Below are 14,018 nucleotides of genomic sequence, written 5' to 3' on the forward strand. Positions count from 1 at the left end.
TCTTTCCTTCATGCTACACACCCAGCAACACATAAATATGACACATAGCAGCCTACACAGAATGACACACCAGCTTCATATAGCCAGACACAGGGAACATGATACACACAGAGGGACACACCCAGCAACACGCAAACACAACAGCCACAGTGACACCACGCTCAGACAGACAGACACACACACAAATGCCCCTCTGCCAATCTCCCAGCCTCTGGGAGAGATGCCCACATGCTGGGCAGGAGCTCAGGAGCCACCGAGACATGCCCAGTCTCCCACAATCCACATACTCACGAGCATAGGCGCAGAAACTCCTGCTTCAAGTCTCACCTACTCAGACACCGCAGAGATGCTGAGATACACCCCGCTCTCTGTTTCTCTTCCCTGACACCTTCTAGACTCTCCTCGGAGAAAGCCAGGTCCCCGGGAAACTGAGGGAGACGCAGGAGAAACCGCAAGGAGTCGGAACCAGAGACGAGATAAAGAGACAATGGGAATCCCAGAGAGAGGAACAGTTACTGATGCAGAAAAACAGAGGAACATACGGCAAGAGAGGAAGAATAAGAGCTCAGGAGAGAAAGGAAAAGCCGAGGCAGGAGTGATATCTTGTTCTAAGGTTCCTCTTAGCTCTGACATTCTATCTCCTGATATAGGGCTGATAATCTGTACTCCATGACTCTTTCCAGCTCGGACGTTCTATGTTCTTATGTTTTAAAATTATAATAACTTTTCATTTTTTCCAAACACGTGCAAAGATAGTTGTCAATATTCACCTTTGGAGAACTCTTGAGTTCCAAATTTTTCTCCTCCCCCATTCCCCTAGATGATCCTATCGGTTAAACATGTGCAGTTCTTCTAAATATATTTCTGCATCCCTCCAGATGCAGGGGAAAAATCAGATCCAAAGGGGAAAAAACAGGAGAGAGAGAAAAAACAAACAAACAAGCAAACAAACAAGAAAACCCCCTAAAAGGGAAAAATCAGATCCAAGGGGAAAAAAACAAACAAGCAACAAACAAGAAAACCCCCCAAAAGGGGAAAATCAGATCAAAAGGGGAAAAAACAGGAGAGAAAAAAACAAACAAACAAGCAAACAAGAACACCCCCTAAAAAGGGAAAATCAGATCCAAGGGGAAAAAAACAAGCAAACACGAAAACCCCCCAAAAGGGGAAAATTAGATAAAAGGGGGAAAAACAAGCAAACAAACAAACAAGAACACCCCCTAAAAGGGGAAAATAAGATAAAAGGGGGAAAAAAACAAACAAGCAAACAAACAAGAAAATCCCCAAAAAGGGGAAAATCAGATCAAAAGGGGAAAAACAGGAGAGAAAAAAACAAACAAACAAGCAAACAAGAACACCCCCTAAAAGGGGAAAATCAGATCAAAGGGGGAAAAAAACAAACAAGCAACAAACAAGAACCCCCCCCAAAGGGGAACTACTGGGCCTCGATCCCCTGTGCGTCTCCGGAGCTGGAGACTCGGGGCCGAAGCTCCCCCCACCCCAGGGCCTCCCATTTGAATTCCATCTCAGATAGTAGCTGAGTGACCCGGGGCAAGGGACTCCGCTTAACTCTCGGGCCTCAGTTTCCTCCTCTTGACAATGGAGGGGATGCAACTTCTTGACCCCCGAGGTGCGTCGGTCCCCGATCTAGGCCACTACAGACGCGTGACCCCGGCAGCCGCCACTAGACCGTTAGGAGAGACGGGGGAACCAAAGCAGCGATCGCGAGACCCGAGAGATGAGAGGGGCCGTTAAGGAGACCTGGGCTGCAGGGAGAGACCGAGGAGGTGATAGCGCCCTCTGGGGGCTCCCGAGTGACCCCCTCCGCTTCCCTCCAGGGGCAGGACTGGGGGGGAGGGGGCGGTGACTCAGTCAGCCTCTTCCCGTGACTCAGCCGGGGCCTCGCCCGGGCTGGGAAGGGGAGGAGGGGACGCGCTGCATCGGGGGGGGGGGGGGGTGGGCTGAGTCACAGACCCCCGCTGAGGGACCTGAGAAGCCCCCCCCGGGGAGAAGGCGGAAGGGGGCCCCCGCCACCGAGAACGCCCGGGCCGGGCAACGATCCCGATGATGGGGAGGGGACAAGGACGCCGGGTCCCCGGAGAAACGGGGGCCTGGCGGAGCCGGACGCCTCGGAGGCCCGGGAGCGGGATTTCCCGTGGCCGGGGCCCAGCCCCCCCCACCCCGCAGAGCGGGCCGATTCCGGGACTGGCCCCCGGCCAGGGCTGGGGACAAAGGAGCGTTTGACGCGCGCGGGAGCAGAAACATCACGCGGCGCCGGAAGCTCCGGGAGAGGGCGGGCCGGGCCCGGGGCCATCCGGAAAGTGGGGAAGGCTCTCCCCTGCACCTGGTGAACTTTGCGCTGGAGCTCGGCGAATCCTGGGCCCGGAGCCTCCAGGCTGGAAGGAGGCGCCCCCTGGCGACCATGTGAGGGAGTGCAGCCAGAGGCGGGGAGCCGGACGTCTCCCTTCCCCGGCTCTGGCTCTCCCCGCTTTCGCGCCTCCGTCTGTCTCCCCGGAGCCCGCTGCGGCCCGTCTCCTTCCGGGGCCGGGGGCTCCTTCCTCGGCGGGCGCCCCCACTTCCTCCCCCTCCCTGGGGCTTTTGATCGGGGCGGGCCCGGGGGATGGGGGCGGGGAGGAGCCACTGCTTCAGTCCGTACCTCGGCTTTCCCCGCCCCCCGCCAGCCGGCCAGGGGGAGGGGCAGGGCCGGGTCTGCCCGTCCGGGTGGCTGCAGCCGCCCCCCGCCCCGCGCTCCGGGCGCCCCGCCGCTGTCCCTGGTGCTGAGGCAGGGCGGGGCGGGGCTCTGTCCCCGGTGCTGATGCGGGACCCTCTGCGTGGCGCGGAGTGAGGGGCGGCAGGTGGGAGCCCGAGCCTTGGGCTCTGAGCTAGCCTCGCCTCCCTCTCCGCTTAAAGCTCTGGACCCTGAGAGGCCTGCTCAGGCCCTCCGACGGGACTGTTCCGTCCGCCCGCCCTTTCCCCTCGGTCCCTCCCGGCCTGACCTTGCGCCTTAAGCTGCAGACGCTGGGATTATCCTGCTCCTCGCTCACTCCTCCCAGATCTCGACCCGTTTCCCACTTCCCCAACGCTAGCCCCCTTCCTTCCCAGCCGGCCCAGTTCCCTTGTGTTCCACGGGAAGGCTGCGCCCAGCCCAGAGAGTAGCGTCCTCGGGTCTCCGGGGAGCAGACGCTGCCCCGTCACTTCGAGTCAACAGCATGGACGCCAGCTCATGGGTCACGGAAAAGCAGCTGCGAGGAGCCTCATGTTACAAAGGAAAAGTGTCTCGGCCTTAGTTCTGCCAGGGGCCGAAAAAGAAAGAAAAGGAAAGAAGAAAGAAAAAACAGATCAGAGAAAGAACAGACACCCCCCGTCCCACTCTGACATTCTTCAAGGGTCTCCCGAGAGCCTGTGTCCAGGAGCCCAGTTCCCTGCCCCCATCTTGTATTTCAAAGCCTGGTTTTTCACTACAGGACAACTTCTGAAACATAAACCCTAAATGTCCTATTATTCTTTATTTGAATAATCTTGGCCAAATTCTGTTAACGTAACATGAAGTGGAAATGACAGCTAAGGTTCCTTCAGCCTCAAATAATAAGAATCCATTTTTTTTTTTTGTCCGAGTGAAGGTTCTGTAAATTGAATCCTAACTTGACCTTGTTTTACCAGGCAAGTTAGATTTGTCCTCGATCGACTTATATCTGGTGAATTTTTTAATGATCGGGTCAATGGTCTGTATGTTAATTCCAGCTTCCCTTTGCTTCACATTATAATTTTGGAAGCTTTTGCTTTTTTTTTTTAATGCTCCATCTGTGGAGTGCATGACTTGAATCCGACTTTCCTCTTACCTTGTCGCTGGATTGCGAAAACTAATACTAGCTGGTATTTGTGTTGTATTACGAACATTATCTCATTTTGTCTTTGCCACAACCTTGGGATCCAATTACAAGAAAAACAAGAAAATTGAGGTTAAGTGCTAGACGTTGCTTTCAGATGTGATTTCGACGAATTGTATGGCGAGTCCTGAAACACGGATCAATGTCTAGGCACGATGGGTATCGGACCTGGCGTTTTAGGGGACTCCCGGGTGAGGAAATGTCCCCCACCCACCCAGCCTGCAACTTATATTCAGTTTAGAGCCAGAGAGTTGCTGGGGGAAGTGCAAGGTGAGCACTGGGAAGAATATGGGCAAAGTGGATCAGGAACCCAGGCTCTTTAGCCTATGGAAGGGAAGTTTGGGATGATAGACAGCTAATATCAGCTATCCTGAGGGCTGTTTGGGAGGCTGGGGGTGTGTGTGCAGAGACAATGACTTCAGACGGATGTAAAGAAGCACTTTTTAATAGTCGGCAGTGTCCAAAGTACAGCGGGCTGCCCAGAGTGGGCCATTTGCCTTTCCTGGGGTGCATCTCCCAGGAGGCAGCAGGAGGGATCTTGAGGGATGGCATCCGAGGGAAGGGGGAGCCAGCCAGCCGCAAAGCCCTTCCCAAAGGGGAGATCCTGGTGGTTTCTCCGCTCCGGGCCTCGGCTGCCCTGGTTTTCCCTCCTCACCCTGCCCAGCGACATACAGAGGTACCGGATCTCTTGCCAGCGTATACGAGGCTATGTAAAAAACTGGAAGCCCCCAAGACTGAAGGAGAGCCGGGAGCTTTCAAACCAGGAACAAGAAGGGGATGGCCAGGAGCAGGGGCACGGCCGGGAGCCGGGGAGCCCCAGACGGGAGCCTGGCGACCCCGGACGGGGCGGGATTGCTGGACTGGGTCTTGGGGACGTTGGAGATGTTGTTGCAGAGATCCCCCTTACAGCACGTGCCTTTGAGGTAGTTGTCCGACCAGTGAGTGGCAGCCCCGGTAAAAGTGCAGGCTGGCTCATGACACGTCCTCATGTAGACAGGGCTGGAGAAATTTTCTGGGCAGGGAGGAGGGCACCGGTGAGCAGGGAGAATAAAGCTTCCCCTAGAGCACCCCCCCCCCCCAAGGCCTCCACCATTCCTACTCACCAAGGGCCAGGAAGCCGTGACCTTGGAAGCAGACACTCTGGCCCCCATGACACTTGACCTTGTGGGAGTTATGGAGTTCACAGCCCTCCGGTGTGCTACTGACACAGGCCCAGCACTCAATCCCACTGAGCTCAGGTGGATTCGGGGCTGAGAGCGGAAAGGGGACACTGTGAGGTCAGGTGGGGCTCCCCTCCCCTGAAACTGGGCCCTTGCCCACATGGAGTCCCAGTTCTATCAGAAATCTTGGGGAGGAGGGCCTGCTTCAGGCCCCAGAACGACATATCTGGGCCTCAGTTTGCCCTTCTTTAAAATGAAGGAATTGAATTAGATAACCCCTAAGGGTCTTCCCAGCTTGGACATATCCTGTTCTAAATCCCGCCCAGGTCCCACCTTCCCTGTTCTAAGCCTTTCCCACCCCTGACATCCCCTGTTCTAGGCCCCTCCCAGCCCTGACATCCCCTATTCTAAGCCCCCTCCCAGCCCTGACATCCCCCATTTTAAGGCCCCTCCCAGCTCTGACATGACCCCCCCACCCCCCTCCCGTTCTAAGCCCCCTCCTAGCTCTGACATCCCATGGTCTCCCTTGTAAGAGGCTCTCCGGCCCAGTGTGTCAGCATCCCTGTTGACGAACAGAAGGAGCTCAGAGCTCACCCCGGGCCCCCACCGCTTCCCCAATGATGCCCCGCGCCCCTTGCTTCACTTCACCTGGGCTGAGATTGGGGACGCTTTCGTGGTTCTCGATCTGTCGGTTGCAGAGATCGTCGTGGCAGCGCCGCACCAGGGTGAAGTCGGGGGGCAGCGAATCTCCCCCCGACATCATCTCCCCGGAGCCTGGGCCGTAGGAGCACCCCTTTTTCACCAGGGTTATTGAATTTCTGTACCCTGGAGATGGGAAGAGGGTAAGGGCCCGGCTGTGACTCCGTCCTGGCCCCTCCCCCCACCTCACCCCAGGTTTCATCAGCAATCTTCCCTGTCATATTGGCCAGGAGGGGTCTCAACCTCCCGCTGCTCTGACCACTTTCTCTCCGCTTTCACACGGGGTCGCCGCTCCCTCCCAGCGCCCTTTCTCCCAGCATAGGCGACCTTAGGGACCACTCCCTTTCCCTAGCAGCTGCAGCCAGGCCCGGACTGGGTAATCTGTGGGATAGCTCCCGTTCTGGGCTTCCCCATTCTAGGGTCTTAAGGGTTTTTCCTTTCAGGATTCAATAAGCGTCAACACAAGGTCTTACACTTGACTTTTCAGAAAAGTCCCCCCACAAGTTCAGGATGAAGTGAGAGAGCCCCTCCTCTGAAAATGACCTGGGGGGGGGGCTTGGAAGTCCATGAGTCCAAGGGGCCTTGGGAGCCCAGAGCTCATGTGGCCCCTGGTGGGGGAGCAGCGTCCAGGACTAAGGCACAGTTTGGCCTTCCCCCGGGGCTCTGACTGTTCTGGGCCATGTTTTAGCAAAGGCCGGGGGTGGGCGCCCGCTGGGAGACTGAGGGATGGGGGGGCTGAAAGCATTAAGGGTATTTAGGGGAGCAGACTTAGGTGAGGCAGGAGAGCTCTTTGGCTACTTGAAGCATGGATGGGAGAGGGGCCAGCCTCGGTTTTGTGGGCCCCACTGGGCAGAATGAAGTTGGGGGGAGCAGGGGAGCAGAGCAGGAAGATCTTGCCTCCTCTTAACTGATTGGGATGGGCTGCTTTGGAAGGTGATGGCCAGGTGGGGCAGTGGACAGAGCACCAGGTCTGGCTGCCGAGTTCAAATGTGGTCCCAGACACTTCCTAGCTGGGTGACCCCGGGCAGCCAGTCTGCCTCAGTTTCCCCATCTGTAAAATGAGCTGGAGAAGGAAATGGCCAATCCCCCCCCCGGGGGTCTCTGCCAAGAAAATCAAACAGAGTCACGAACTGGATGTGATTGAGATGAATGAACAATAAGAAGCTTCATAGGACAATGAGCTCCCTGTTCTGGAGGAGTGCAAGCCACCGAGAGAGCCTTTTGTTGGGGACACTGAAGGAGGGATTCCTGCTCGGGAACACGTCTAGCTGGGTGCTTTCGGAGGCTCCTCTGTCACCTTGAGAGCTCTGGGGGCCTCTTCTCTCTCTCCCCTTGTCCCCGGACCCCCATCCCTACCTGTACTCAGGGAAGTCACCGCCTCCAGGCAGGCCTCTTGGCCCTCCACACAGTCCACGATGGACATCCGGATGCTAGAGAGGTCAAAAGGACCGTGGAAGGAATGCTCAAAACTGTAGCACTGGAGAGCCTGGGTACCTGTGGGAGACAGAGGATGGGCGAGAGGGCGGGGAAGGGGAAGGAGCTGGGGCTGAGGCGGAGGCTGCGCCGCTGGCTGAGGGATGGCCCGGCTGCTCCTGTCCCGTCCCTGATCTCATCTCCTTGCCCAATCCTGAACTGGCCACACGGGCTCATCCAGTCTCTTCTGGAGCCTTTCCCTTCTCTCCCTTCCTCCCTCCCTTGGGCTGGTGGTGAACCCCCTTCTTCCCGCAGAAGGCCCCCCGGGATACCCGGAGAGAGGAGATGGAGAGAAGGACAGAGAGGACAGAGAGAGGATGGAGAAGGGGATAGAGAGGATGGAGAGAGGGACAGAGAGGGGGATGGAGAGGGGACAGAGAGGGGATGGAGAGAGGGACAGAGAGAGGGACAGAGAGGGGACAGAGAGAGGGATAGAGAGAGGGACAGAGAGGGACATAGGGGACAAAGAGAGGGACAGAGAGGGGATGGAGAGGGACAAAGGAAGAGAAGTATAGCACAGCGCACACACATGCACACATATATACACATACACACCCACATCCCCAGACGCACGGGGCAGCGTAGAACAGTGAGCAGAGCCTTGGCCCTGGACTCCGAGGCCTCGAGACCAAGCTCTGCGCTGACATTTTTGGCCGGACCCGGACAAAGTCCCCGAGCCGAGTGTCCCCATCTGTGAGGTGGGGGAACCGACCCCGGGACTTTTGAGTTCCCCTCTGACTCAGGGGCTCCATCCTATGCCCTGGCCAAGGAAGCTCCTGGGAGACTCGGGGTGGGGGGGGAGCTCAGGCCCTGGGAATACCCCTCCCCCATAGAGGGAGGCCACATGGAGTCTGAGGTCCTCCAGAAGAGCCCCAAGCAGTGGGTGCCCCCGGGGGGCTCCGAGCCACAGCCACGGGCAACAGGACAAAGCTCAGGAGCCTCGGGGAGGAAGCAAGGCCAGGAGATGGGAGAGCTCGCCCACAAGGGGCTCTGGAACCCAAGGCAGGCCCACCTCGGACCCCTCCCTCCCTCTGCGCCCCATCCTTCTCCCAGCCAGACTCAAACCAGCACAGAAGGGGCACACGATTGTGTCCTCCCCTGCTCTGCTGGGTTCCAGGCCCTCCCTCCCCGCCTGCCCACCGTGACTGAGAAGGAGGGATGAGGAGGAAGGAGGGATGAGGAGGAAGAAGGGATGAGAAGGGAGCTGCCTCCCCTGCCTTGCCCCATGTGGGACCCTGAAGTGCCGCTCTCTGCCCGTCCCTCCGCCTGCCACCCCTACCTGCCAGGGTCAGCAAGAGGCTCAACAGAGAGCAGAGAAGGACCATGATGGAGGCTGGTTGTGGCTGCATGATGCTCCTCCAGCTCTGGGAGCAGGTTCTTCTCCTCCTCCCTGTTCCTTTATCCTCCACCCCTCCCCTCCCCTCCCCCCCAGGGCTGGGCACCTCCAGGGGTGCTCTGGGCCTCTGAGCATGCTGAATAGTCATGAGGAGGGAGGAGACAGGGCTGGGAGTCCCTGAGGGGGAGCTGGCCTGGGGAGCAGCTCGGCTTGCGGGTCTCCCCCATCCCAGGCCTGCAAGGCCCCCGAAGGGGGCCGTCCCTGGGCTTATTTGCTTTCCAAGACTCGTGGCCCCCTCCCGTTCTCAGTGTCAGCGTCTCTCCCTCCCCCTGTCCGGGCCCCCCTCCATATTTTCCTCCTTTTCTCTAGGCCCACCCTCTGCAGTATCTGGAGGGAGGAAAGCCCGAGCCAACCCCGATCCTGTACGATCCTCATAGAAAAGGTCACCCAGATGGTCTTTCACCGGACACCTCCCTCCTTGTCCCCCCTCGTCCCATCATCCCAGCCTCCCAGCCAGGGTCTTTGATACCCACCTGAGGGCCTGCCTCCTCCAGGAAGCCCTCCATCACCACCAGCTGATCCAGGGAACCAGGTCCCATCCTCTGGAGGAACGTGGCTCAGGGCTGGCCACTGGGAAGTCCGAGGACCACCTGCCTGGACCACTGACTCAGAACATCGGCTCTTGGGGGCCTGAGCCCGATTGGCCGGGGGCGTTTATGTCCCTCCCCTCATTCTCTGCCCAGTGGGTACCTGCAGCTCTCGTCCAGCAGTGGGGCCATGATGGATGAGAGCGCCCTCCCTATCCGGAAGAGTCTCGTCGCTCAGGGACTCCCTGCTTCTGGAAGGGCCGGAGCGGAGGCCGAAGTCACCGGTGGTGGGACGTTGTCCCTGGAGCTTCCGCCAGGACCAGGCAGGGGCATCTGCAACAGATCTAGGGAGGCGGCAGCGGGGCTGGGCAAAGAGATGCAAACTGCATCTCCCACACCCCCACGTCCTCTCTCCGAGCCCCAGTCCTGGGTCTCCAGCAGCTCGGGGGACTGCTCACCTTCATGTCCTGTTGGCGCTGAAAATTCAATAGGTTCTGAACCCCTCATTCTGCCCCAACTCTGCCCCTCTTCCCAGAATTCCTGTTTCTCTTGATGGCTTCCTCTTGGACATTTGGGCCCCAAATCCCAGAGCCGTCTTTTGCTTCCCTCTCCCTCCGTGACCACAGCAACTCAGTGAGCTCCCCTCTCATTTCTTCTTCCTTCCCTCCCTGTCTCATTCGTTCCCTTCTCTGCACTCAGAGGGCCACAGCCCTAGCTCAGGCCTTCATCACTCCTTGACCAGACTCTTGCACTGATCCTCTCATTCAAATCCATTCCTCTCCCAGAGCCTTCGAAGACACAGGTTTGACGCTCGATGATTCCTGATGGTCTTCGATGGTCTTCGCTACCTGCTGCCACTCGCCCTTCTGGCTGTATCTTTTAGGACTCCACGTGGCGTGTTCCACATCCCTCCATCACCCATCCGACAGGATGGCCAACATTCTTTATCCGGTCTCGCTTGACTCACCTGCCTGGAATTCCTGCTCTCCTCATGGCTGAACACAGGGCTTCTCTTCCTTCCAAGCTCAGCTCCAGGGGCTGCTCCAGGCTGGGGACTTACCCTCTTCCACCTAAACGGAAGCAGGGGTCTCTCCTCGTCTCATTTTCCAGGCTCCTTGGCCTGCTGGCAGCCGGGTAGCACAGCAGATGCAAGAGAGAAATTCAAATCTGCCTCAGACGAAAATCTCTCCCTTGACAAATCACTTCTCCCTGCCTCAGCTTTCCCACCTTTAAAACGGGGATGACAACAGCATCTTCCTTACAGAGCTATAAGACCAAATAAGCTCAAATGTGTAAAGTGCTGTACTTTTGTCTGGATCTCTCTCTTTTCACCCATCATGCTATTCATATGTTGGACACATCTACTGATAAGTCCACGCCTTGAAAACTAGGACTGGGACCCAAGTCCTGAAGTCCATTGATAGGCGGACATCCTGGTCCTGGAGAGCAGGCTACCTCCGCCTGAATGCTGGGCGTGCTGCCCTCTGGTACCCTGTGGGGGCGGATGCACCTCTGCCTTCCCCCTAGGATGGGTCTCCCTGAGGGCAGGGTCTGTTTTGTTTTGGGGGGTTTCTCTTGTGTTTACATTCTCAACACGGTATCTGGGACAAAGTAAGTGCTTAATAAAGACTTGTTCCCTCCCGACTGAAACGTGGGCAGCAGTTTCTGGAGACTGGGCAGGGCTGGAACACTGGGGAGTAGCCTTTTGGCTTTAGAGCTCGGCGGCTGACTGCATTGAGAAACTAACCGAGGCTACTTAAATATTAACCAGTGTTTATGAAAATCCATTGATGCAGTGATAACGTGCACTCCCAAGGAGCAGCTCCTATCCCATGGGCTGCCTTCCTTCTGGGGATGGTCTCCGGTCTTGTGTGTATTGTAGGGGCACACAGATCATCTCTCCCATGAGACTGTACACTTCTTGAGGGCAGGGACCAGCACATAGTAGGTGCTTAATCCATTGATAACATACACTCCCAAGACCTGAGCAGCTCTCATCCCACGGACTGCCTTCCTTCTGAGGATGGTCTCCAGTTGGTCTTGTATTGTGTATGGTGGGGGCACATATATCATCTCTCCCATGAGACTGTACACTTCTTGAGGGCAGGGACCAGCACATAGTAGGTGCTTAATCCATTGATTCAGTGATAACGTGCTTTCCCAAGGAACGAGCAGCTCCCATCCCATGGGCTGCCTTCCTTCTGAGGATAGTCTCCAGTTGGTCTTGTATTGTGTATGGTGGGGGCACAGATATCATTTCTCCCATGAGACTGTACACTTCTTGAGGGCAGGGACCAGCACATAGTAGGTGCTTAATCCATTGATCCAGTGATAACGTGGTTTCCCAAGGCCCGAGCAGCTCCCATCCTATATAGACTGTCTTCCTTCTGGGCATGGTCTCCAGTGGGTCTTGTGTGTATGGTGGGGGCACTAATATCATCTCTTCCATGAGACTGTACACTTCTTAAGGGCAGGGACCAGCATATAGTAGGTGCTTAATAAATGTCTGCTGACTTGAGTGGACCTGCTTCTTCTCTTCTGGTAAGGCCATGAATACAGAACTGAAGGGCCCTTGGCTTCATCAAGCCCAGCCCCCTCAGTTGACAGAGGAGGGAAACCAAGTCCCAGGGAAAGGAGTGATCCTCCAGACTGATGGCAGGACCAGCCTCCACAGAGCAGCCGTGGCTTCTCTTAGCCCGAGGACGGGCTGCCCGAAACAACTGCCACCAGAGTTGACAAAGGCTTTTTTTTTTGGGGGGGGAGGGAGACCAGCTGGTGTCTGGGGGCACTACAGCCTCTTCTCATCCTTGCTCCCCCAAAGGCCCGAAGGGTCAGAGCTTGGGTCTGGATCCCCATTCTTCCTGCCTCCAGCCTGGCCTCTCACCCTTGACAGAAGCCAGACAGTGCCTTCCCCTTTCCTTTTTTCGGGTGCTTGTATTGTTAGTGCTCAGCCTAAGGGCCCCCAAGTCTGGGTCATGGTTAGGGTCAAAGAAAGAGTCTAAGACGCCAAGGTGTTGGGCCAGCTCAGAAGCCATTTCCGGTCCCTCTGCAAGGGGACTGCCATCACCCATTCAGGGACAAATGTTTTCCTTCCCCCTTCATCCTCACCCTCCCTGAGAACTCCCCAGGGCCCTCTTCTTTAGCTGGGGCCTAACATTCTAACTCTGTTGTTCCTCAGGCCACCAGATTTCAAAGCCCTAAACAAAGCTTCTTGGAACTGGTTAAAGGATTATGGAGGTGGAAAGAACTCAGGATGATCCAGTCCCAGACCCTAATTTTACACAGAAGTAAACTGAGGCCCACAGAGGGCTTATCCAAGTCACACAGCCGGTCAGTAAGAGGTCTGGGATTAGAGTCAGACCCTCTGACTTTAAAGCCACGTTTTTTCCTAGTATGTCACTCTGGGACTTAGGGTCACCCAGTGGGGACCTGATGAGGTCCTCCCTGCACTGGCCAACCCTGTCACTGTGAAGATGGTGAAAGTGAGTCCCAGAGAGGGAAAGGCCCTCCCGGCTCATGCTGAACCAGCATATCACAGTACGGCTCAGGGCCAGCCAAGGGGCTGGGGTTTACCTCTTCATTCCAGAATCTTGAATGACTGTCATTAAAGTAACCAGGGTTCTGTATTCAGGGACTAAGGAGGGGATACTTGACAAATTAGAAAGAATTGCTTGGCTCATCGATCAACTATATTTATGCTTCTCTACTTGCAGGGGCTGGCAGAAGAACCCACCCCCACCTCACAAATATTTATCTCTTTATGCTCTGATTACAAAGCAGTCAGTCAGTCAACAAACATTCCTTGGGTTCACCATGTGCCCAGATAAACTCTGGGGATAAAGAGAAAAGCAAAGGGGATTATGGTCACACATGGGAGATGCCAAGGCCGTCCCCTGCACCCTGGGCCAACACTTCTGACATTTGTCTTGCCTTTGGACTTCAATGACTCTGGAAGACAGAGTTGGTGATTTCAAGTATCTCTGCCTCTTTTTTTCCCCTTTCTTTTCTTTGTATTTTTTTTTTTTTATTATAGCTTTTTATTTACAAAGCATACGCATGGGTGATTTCCCTAACGTTGACCCTTGCAAAACCTTTTGTTCCAAATTTCCCCTTCCTTCTCCTCACCCCCTCCTCTAGCTGGCAGGTAGTCCAATATATGTTAGATCCAATATACGTTTACATATTTACACAGTTATCTTGTTGCACAAGAAAAATCAGATCAAGAAGGAAGAAAAAGAAACTGAGAAAGAAAACAAAATGCAAGCAAATAACAACAGAGAGAATGAGAATGCTGCTGTCCACACTCAGTTCCCACGGTGCTCTCTCTGGGTGTAGAGGGCTCTCTCCATCACTGAACAAGTGGAACTGGTTTGAATCATCTCAAAGCCATGTCCATCAGAACTGATCATCATATAATCCTGCTGTTGCCGTGTATAATGATCACCTGGTTTCACTCATTTCACTCATCATCAGTTCCTGTAGGTCTCTCCAGGCCTCTCTGAAATCCTCCCGCTCGTTGTTTCTGTAATAATATTCCATAACACTCATAGAGCACAGTTTATTCCCCAGCTGATGGGCAGCCACTCAGTGTCCAGTTTCTTGCCACTACAAACAGGGCTGCCACAAATGCTTTTTCTTTGCCTCTTTTAAATCCCATTTGGGCATAAGTCAAGGCGTCACCCCAGAAAAGGACAAACAAACAACAAATATTTTAATGGGGGAGACAACATGCAAATAACTCCATCCATCCAGCTCATATACAAAGTAGGTGGAAGTTTCCAGCAGACATTTTTACACGAGGCCTTTCCTGGTCCCTCTGCCTGCTAACGCCCGGAGCTAAATCATGCAGGAAGAGGGAAAGATGAAGAGGAAGAGC

The 14,018-nt window shown here is 55.5% G+C and overlaps 1 protein-coding gene and 1 long non-coding RNA gene across 2 annotated transcripts; one reads left to right on the forward strand and one right to left on the reverse strand.

The window, feature by feature from the left end:
• Nucleotides 1-1,445: 1,445 nt before the first annotated feature.
• LOC116422902 lies at nt 1,446-4,591 on the forward strand. The gene is made up of 2 exons (XR_004233419.1): nt 1,446-1,787; nt 3,103-4,591. It is a non-coding gene; the product is annotated as an uncharacterized LOC116422902 (long non-coding RNA).
• LYPD5 (LY6/PLAUR domain containing 5) lies at nt 4,317-8,614 on the reverse strand. The gene is made up of 5 exons (XM_012547196.2): nt 8,499-8,614; nt 7,103-7,240; nt 5,696-5,872; nt 4,991-5,137; nt 4,317-4,899 (listed from the first exon to the last, which is right to left on the reverse strand). Exons 1-5 carry the CDS (start codon nt 8,566-8,568, stop codon nt 4,643-4,645), a joined length of 789 nt encoding a protein of 262 aa, XP_012402650.2. The 5' UTR covers nt 8,569-8,614; the 3' UTR covers nt 4,317-4,642.
• Between the last annotated feature and the right edge of the window lie 5,404 nt (nt 8,615-14,018).

Source organism: Sarcophilus harrisii, chromosome 3 (genome assembly GCF_902635505.1).
Source record: "Sarcophilus harrisii chromosome 3, mSarHar1.11, whole genome shotgun sequence".
Classification (NCBI taxonomy): Eukaryota; Metazoa; Chordata; class Mammalia; order Dasyuromorphia; family Dasyuridae; genus Sarcophilus; species Sarcophilus harrisii.